The sequence below is a fragment of the Nyctereutes procyonoides genome, unplaced genomic scaffold (assembly GCF_905146905.1).
Source record: "Nyctereutes procyonoides isolate TBG_1078 unplaced genomic scaffold, NYPRO_anot_genome, whole genome shotgun sequence".
Taxonomy (NCBI): domain Eukaryota; kingdom Metazoa; phylum Chordata; class Mammalia; order Carnivora; family Canidae; genus Nyctereutes; species Nyctereutes procyonoides.
Genome location: NW_026575120.1, coordinates 31546583 through 31554342, shown reverse-complemented (window position 1 = coordinate 31554342; position 7760 = coordinate 31546583). Strand labels below are relative to the sequence as shown.

Sequence of the window (7760 nt, the reverse complement as noted above, 5' to 3'; positions counted from 1 at the left end):
TAAAATAGAGTATTTTTTTCTCTCAGTTAAAATTAAGTATATTTTTAAGGAAGGCAAAATTGGATATTAGGGAACAACTGGCTCTATGTATCACAAGAACGGATGAACAGGCAGCTTATCTTCTACATGTCAGTTTTCAAAGCTTGCCCACCTGTTTAATGGGCATGAGGTCAGATGCATTACTAATTGCAAATTATGGCTTTATTTTTTATTTGGGTAAGTGATAACGAGTCAAAGGATGTGTAAGGTCATGCTTATGGGGTGTGAGGTGGGGGACTGTGGTGGTGAAGGGAATCCTGTTCTAGAATCAGGTAGTAGGCATATGCTTATTTGATTTTGGCCACATACCCTCTTGGAATAGAAGTCACTCCTCCCTGAGTAAATTCCTTTTTTGAAGAGAAAATGTGGTAGAAATGTTTGGGTGAGAGTGCAAATCTCTTTGCTGTTCTTGATTTTTATGAAGAGTCAATTTAGAAAAACTATTATTATTATTATTATTATTATTAAAGGTTTTATTTATTTATTCATGTGAGTCACAGAGAGAGAAGCAGAGACATAGGCAGAGGGAGAAGCAGCTCCCTGTGGGGAGCCTGAAGCAGAACTCCATCCCAGGACCTCAGAATCATGACCTGGGTCGAAGGCAGATGCTTAACCATTGAGCCACCCAGGTGCTCCAATTTAAAGAAATTAATCCAGCTGCAGTAAAAGGGATGCAGATTGAACTTTAAGGATGACTTTTGGCCTCTGAAGACTTTTAGTGATGTCTTAAGAAAACAGAAAGTGATTTTGGCATCTCTATGATGGCTGCATTCTTTTTTTTTTATTTATTCATGAGTGACACACACACACAGAGAGAGAGAGAGAGAGAGAGAGAGAGAGAGAGAGAAAGGCAGAGACACAGGCAGAGGGAGAAGCAGTCTCCTCACAGGAAGCCCAATATGGGACTTGATCCCTAAACTGGGATCACACCCTGAGCCAAAGGCAGACGCCCAACCACTGAGCCACCCAGGTGTCCCTGATGGTTGCTTTCTATAATGAAACACTTGGGATGATAAAGTATGGTCTAGCTTAGAGATACAAGACTGCAATCAGGGACTGTTCTTTCCTCCCTCTCTGCTGCCTTCTATGTTAAATGGTGAAATATGTAAGAGCAATAAGAATTGCTAAAGGGATTTAAGGGGAAGTTAAGGAGTGGAGTAGGTTGCATGTGATTAGATTTGTGTGTAGGCACACATCTTGGAAAGACAAGCTGTAGTTGTGTATATGAGGTGGGATGAGAATGAGGGCCGGGAGCCCCATTTGGAAATTCCAGCATCATCCAAGTAAAGAATGAGTGTATCTTTGCCTATGAGAGTGGTAGTTGCAACTATAAGGATTGAATCTCATGGAAAGGTAAGCAGTGACAGTCAAATGGACAGGATTTGGTGAGGGATGAGATATATAGGTGGTGACAGAGACCTGCTGACCTGATGAAGCAGTCACTCAGTTACCAGCCCTGGAGGGGATATCATGACTTTGTTTGTTGGCATGATGAATTTGAGATGCCTCTGGAACATCCAGTGTGGGTATTGAGGTGGAGTTGGGTGGTGAAGAGCTTGGAGGAGACATCTCATGGCCTATAATATGTGTGACAGACTTTGGTGTACCATGAATGAGAGTGATTTAAGAGACTGTGGACTGAGAAAAGAAAACCTGTGGTCTAGCACCAGGTTTGTTTTTTGTTTTGTTTGTTTTGTTTTGTTTTTTGTTTTTTTTTTTTTTAGCACCAGGTTTTAATTCATTTATCACTTAATGGGAAGGAGTGGGCCAGAATAGGAGAAAAACCAGAAATGTGATGTCACTACCAAAGGAGAAAGATTTTCAAGGAGGAACTAACAGTGCCAATGCTGTTGAGATTAGGTAATAAATGTTCTTTGGGCTTGTCCATTTATTCAATGAATATTTATTGATGAGGGTACAATATTAAAGTCAAAGCCATGTTTTTCATATTCTAAAGGGTAAAAGAAACCTTGAATTAAGAAACATGAAAGAGATGGCGGAATGAAGTGAAGGCATCTCTGGAAAGGCATCTTTCCATTTTGGAAAGGGTGGCCGGTGCAGGCATCTCTGATATGATCACATTTGAAAGTTCCTAAATGCAGTGCAGGGGAAAGCCATGCAAAAATGTGGAGGAAAGCACCCAGGCATCAGGAACCATGTGTGAAGGACCACAAGCTAGAATTGTGCTTAGGAATTCTGACCAATAACAAGAGGGCCAGTGCAGCTGGAGGAGAGGAAGGAGAAGTTTGGGGAAATAGCCATAGGTGGCTATTCTACTCTTGACTTCTCTTCTCAGAAGAAAATCCTATCATGGGCTCCTGGAGCCACAGGGACATCCTAGAGGAGGAGGACCCCTCTCTGAGTCTTAAGCAGTCCTACCCACCCTACACTTCCCTATGACCTTCTTCATTGCTCCTGTCACTTCCTTGTTCCTGAGGCTGTAGATGACAGGGTTCAGCATGGGTGTGAGGACTGTATAAAAGATAGACACTACATCATCCTGGCCAGGAGAGTGGTAAGATGCAGGTAACATATAGGTATACACAAGAGGCCCATAGAAGAGGTTGACAACTGTTAAGTGGGAGGAGCAGGTGGCTAGGGCCTTCTGACGCCCCTCCACGGAGTGCATCCCAAGCACTGCTGCCAGAATGAGGGCATAGGAGGTGGTGATGAAGGCAATGGGCAGCAGAAGGACCACCACACCTGTCACAAAGAGCACTTGCTCATAGGCTGCTGTGTCAGCACAGGCCAGCCTCAGCAGCGAAGGCACCTCACAGAAAAAGTGTGCAATCTTCCTTGAGCCACAATAGGGAAACTGTAGGGTCAATGCTGTCTGGACGGAGGCATTGATGGATCCACCCAGCCAGGAGGCAGCCACCATGAGCAGACAGGTCTGGTGGCTCATGAGTGATGGGTAGCGCAGAGGGTTGCAGATGGCCACATAGCGGTCATAGGCCATGAGGGCCAGCAGGAGGCATTCAGCGGCCCCAAGGAACATGAAGAAAAACATTTGTGCCCCACAGCCCACAAATGAGATGCTAGTCCAGCCAAAGAGGAAGCCTGCTATCATCTTGGGGACGGTGACTGAGGTGAAGAAGATGTCCAGGAAAGACAACTGGCTGAGGAGGAAATACATGGGTGTGTGGAGCCGGGCATCAGCCCAGATCAAGAGGACCATGGCAGTGTTGCCAGCCATCGCTAGTGTGTAGACTACCACAACCATGCTGAAGAGGAACAGGTGCATTGGACTGTCATTGAAAAGACTTGTGAGGACAAAGCCGATGGTAGAGGAGTGGTTCCAGGGCCCTCTACTTGTCTCCTGCCAAGCCTCACTGTAGGGAGGAAGGAAACCAACTTATCAAGGGCTCAGAAGGATCCACTCTGAGTTTGAGAGAAAGTGATGGATGAGAACAGCAAAGAGCAACAAGTAAGCTGGCACAGAGGCTATGGGAGTTCTTCTTAATACTCTTGCAAATTTTTGTAGGTTTGGCATTATTTCATGTTGAAAAAATACTATAAAAGCTATAGCATGCAGCCAAAGCAGTGCTCAGAGGGGAAGTTATAATGCAAAATGCGTGTGTTAAAAAAGAGGAAAGACTGAAAACCAATGATCAAAGTTTCCATCTTAAAAAGTTAGAAAAAGAAACACAATGCATTAGAATACCCCATGTTTTGGGAGTGTTAAATGGTTAATAATACGTGTAGGATGCTTAGGGTACAGGCAGGCAGGAGGCATATGGTGTGTGTCAGCTGCTGATAACATCACAACTCTTACCACTTTAATAACTCATTTTAATAACCCTGAGCCTCTGCTTATCTCTCTATATTAAATGGGTCATGATACTTGCTATTGAATAAGAAAAGAATACATTTTGCATAATAGGTTCAATAAGTATTAGAACACTTCCCTTTGTCACTTAAGCAAATTAGTTTTGCAAAATAATCATACAATCAACAATTTTACCCACCTGCAAAGAGCTCCTAGTCCCTCCCCCTTGGAGACTCCCCTTCTACAAGTTTTGTTCTCAGAAACCTTGTGTTTGTTGTGATGGTGCTCCTCCACTGCACACTGGATCTCCCTACTTCGACTGGGTATTCTTATGACTAAGGACTCTGTCCTTTCCTTCTTTTATATTTCTCCACAGAAAGGAGTTTGCATGGTCTCTGGTCAATGCTTATGGGATGTGTGTGGTGAATAGATGAAAGAAACGCAACCTTGCCCACATAAACGCTATTACCTCTGTGGCTGTCTTTTGGTATTGCCAACTGGATTCAATACCCCTTTGGTGGGGGCTGTGCATAAGTAACTGTTCCTAGAAATTATTGATTGTCCTGATACTATCAATTTCTCCCTTTGTGGCAGTTTCTCAGTATTAACACACACACATCTGCATCGCCATGTTTGAGGTACATGTGTGTGCATGTGTGTGTCTCAGAATAATTACTTAGGGTGATTCTTTTTCTTTCAGATTGGTCACTGGGGGAAGAGGATATATTTTTCTATTACTGCCATCTCTAGCTTGCCTAGATCTGAACTGGTACCCTCTAGGTATTAAACATACACTAGAATGAATTAAAAAAGTAATCCTCGATGTAAACAATACATTTTATGTTGTCAGGTATGCCAACACCTAATCTTAATTCTCTCCCATGAATTTTCTGTACTGGTATGATTTTTTTTTTCTATTCCCCTAGAGTTTAACTGTTTTTTTGTTTCTTTTTAAAATAAAACACAGGCTTGGTTTTTATAATTCAAGATATCTCATTTATGGAGAAAGATAGTGTTGAAAAACAAAAACCAAAAATCAAACAACTGTCAGATATTTTCAATGCTGGAAAATTTGACAGAAGTTGTGGAATTAGGGGTACCCGGGTGGCTTGGTGGTTGGGCATCTGCCTTTGGCTCAGGTCATGATCCCGGAGTCCTGGGATCGAGTACTGTATTGGGCTCCCCTCGGGGAGCCTGCTTCTCCCTCTGCCTGTGTCTCTGCCTCTCTTTTTGTGTCTCTCATGAATAAGTAAATAAAATCTTAAAAAAAAAGAAATTGTGGAATTGCCCATGGTCAAACATTGGGCTGCATGAATGGGGGTGAGGATTTTAAATTATTTCCCTATCTCTTGACCTCCCATCTTTCCCTTACTCACCTCACATTGTCCCAATGTGCAGTCTCCATCAGGAGGTTCAGCCTCTTGTTGACTTTTCTCTTTCTTCCATGTCCTTCCTGGGCTCCAAGTTGTAGCTCAGAAACTGACAGTCCCTTGGGAAGTCCACACGGAAGGCTGTGAAAGCTGAGGCCATACATCCATCTCATTTCAGCAAGGCACCTCTGAAAGCTTCCTGTTTTCCCCTGAGAGCTCTGTTTTCCACAGCATGCCTTAACCACCTTCACTGCAAATAGGGTGAGCTGTTGTTGCCTCTTCCTAGCACCCCTTTATCCACTTCAGAATGCTGTGACTGCTAAGCTTTTATAACTGAGTTTGCCCTATTTTCTTACCCACAGAGACTAGGATTGCAGTCTTTCATAGATGAGTTCTTACGATGTAACTATTTTTTTGAGATTTACAGGATATGTATGCTGGGAGGACATGTTACTTAGCCCCCAAACTTCAAATCCCATATGAAGTGATGGCATTTAGATTTGGTCCTCAAATCTGCACATCAGAATTATCTAAGGACCTTCAGAAACTACTAATGTATGTGCCTCATCTTCAGAATTAGTGATTTAATTGGTCTGTGATATGGCCAGGTCTTCGGAAGGCCAAAAAGGTTTCCAAGTGATTCTAATCTACAGACAAATCCAGACATCACTGACTACAGATTTCACAAACAGAGGAATGGCAGATATGCCAACTGTTGATGCCTATATCTCCTTAGATCAGAACATGGTCCCTGGATCAGCAGCATCAGCTGCTTCTTCAAAATGCAAAAATCACAGTCCCCACACAGATTTATCAAATCAGAAACACTCGGTGGTAGCTCAGAACTGTTTTTATTTTTTATTTATTTATTTTTTAATAATAAATTTATTTTTATGGTGTTCAATTTGCCAACATACAGAATAACACCCAGAACTGTTTTTAACAAGCCCTGCAGTTGGTCCGATATTTGCTAATGTTTGAGAACCACCCTAATACAGAGTTTGTCAACCAGGACTGATTCCCCCCATTGCCCAGGGACATTTGTCGATGGCTGAAAGCATTTTTGGTTGTTATAACTCAGAAGTAGGGATGGCATATAGTGGGAAGAAGCCAGGGATTCTGTTAAACACCCTACAATGACAGGATAGCCCCTGAATCAAAAATTAATCAGCCTAAAATGTCCATAGTGCCAAGATTGGGAAAGCTTGCTATTAATTGCACTGGCTTCCTAGGCAATTTTGGCCTAAATTTATGTTCCCTGGGGCTGTTTTTTTAAAGGTTTTATTTATTATTCAAGAGAGAGGCAGAGATATAGGCAGAGGGAAAAAGTCTCCTGGTGGGAAGCCTGATGCAGGGCTTGATCCCAAGACCCCAGGATCACAACCCGAGCCAAAGGCAGGTGCTCAACCACTGAGCAACCCAGGTGCCCCTCCCTGGGTGTATTTTTATTCTATGTCCTGCGGAACAGTGAGATGATTGTTGCATATTGTGGCAGCTGAATGAGATTGTTGAATGATTAAGTGAATGAACACGACTCACGATAGAAGTGAAGGGAAAGACCAAAGCTCATACAGTTCACTAAAGGAGGTGCTTTTAAAATAGTGAAAGTTCACATCTACTTAGAGCTTGAAAACAACCTTAGCCCAGGTCTTACAGGATCCATAGAGACATGGCCAGGTGTTTCCTAAGCAATGGACAGCCTGGCACAAACAGCCAATTCTTTTGATGAGTATTTAGGTTTGTGGGATGTGCACATCTGGCAGGTATTTTTCTTTAATAACACAAGGGTGGTGGTGGGTTCTCATGGATGTGGCTCAGACTCTATGAGGGAAAAACTGCCACTGTGTAATACTTGCTATTGGTCTGATTTATGGATGATCTTTCCAAAGTTCTGCTGATTTGTTTCATGTTCTGTAGCCATGGCCAAAATCTGAACTCAGTGCCAGGGAGACAATGAAAGTGACTGACCTGTGAGTAGTTTTCTCACCTGTTGAGACAGGCCAGAGGGGTAGACTGGCTGGGGGATAAGTAAGAATCTCTGTTCAACCACCTAACATGGCATTGGAATTTCATCTGGATACACAAATGGTTTTAATATTACTACCCACTAGCCTACTATGTGCCAGGATTGTGCTCAGTGTGCCAAATGCATGTGTTCTTGGTAGGCATTGTTATCTGCACTTTACAGAGTTAAAAGCCAAGATTCAGAGATAGCAGATACCAGAGTAGAGGGTTCAAATCCAATCTGACCAGAAGCTACTACTTGTTGCACAATGTTATTTTGTTTTGACAACATTCTGACAACAGCTCTCTAAAAAAATATGTCTTCAAAATTGGTGTACAACTGGCCACCAGATGCCAGTGTAACTCAATTAATTAATTGTAGAAACGCTGGTTAGTAGACCTACTTTAACTACAAGCTGAGTAATTTATAGGCTGTACTCAAATAAAACCTATATGGAAACATCTAAAACTTCTTACATATCATCAAGAGAAAAGAAGATGGAGGGCAGTTAACCCTTCTTCTTAGTTCTTCTGCACTAGTACTTTAACACAGTCCCTATGATTAATGGATATAAAAT

The 7760-nt window shown here is 42.5% G+C and overlaps 1 protein-coding gene across 1 annotated transcript; it reads right to left on the bottom strand.

The window, feature by feature from the left end:
* Nucleotides 1-2404: 2404 nt before the first annotated feature.
* LOC129515732 (olfactory receptor 56-like) lies at nucleotides 2405-5351 on the bottom strand. Its single transcript, XM_055334767.1, has 2 exons — nucleotides 5185-5351; nucleotides 2405-3371 (listed from the first exon to the last, which is right to left on the bottom strand). Exons 1-2 carry the CDS (start codon nucleotides 5349-5351, stop codon nucleotides 2405-2407), a joined length of 1134 nt encoding a protein of 377 aa, XP_055190742.1.
* Between the last annotated feature and the right edge of the window lie 2409 nt (nucleotides 5352-7760).

What these genes read in the sequence shown, in the direction of transcription:
- LOC129515732 (XM_055334767.1), bottom strand. Translation starts at nt 5,351, where the DNA reads ATGAGATGGATGTATGGCCTCAGCTTTCACAGCCTTCCGTGTGGACTT. An exon ending in GCACATTGGGACAATGTGAG is followed by an intron (nt 3,372 to 5,184) that starts GTGAGTAAGGGA and finishes TCCTCCCTACAG; the next exon opens with TGAGGCTTGGCAGGAGACAA.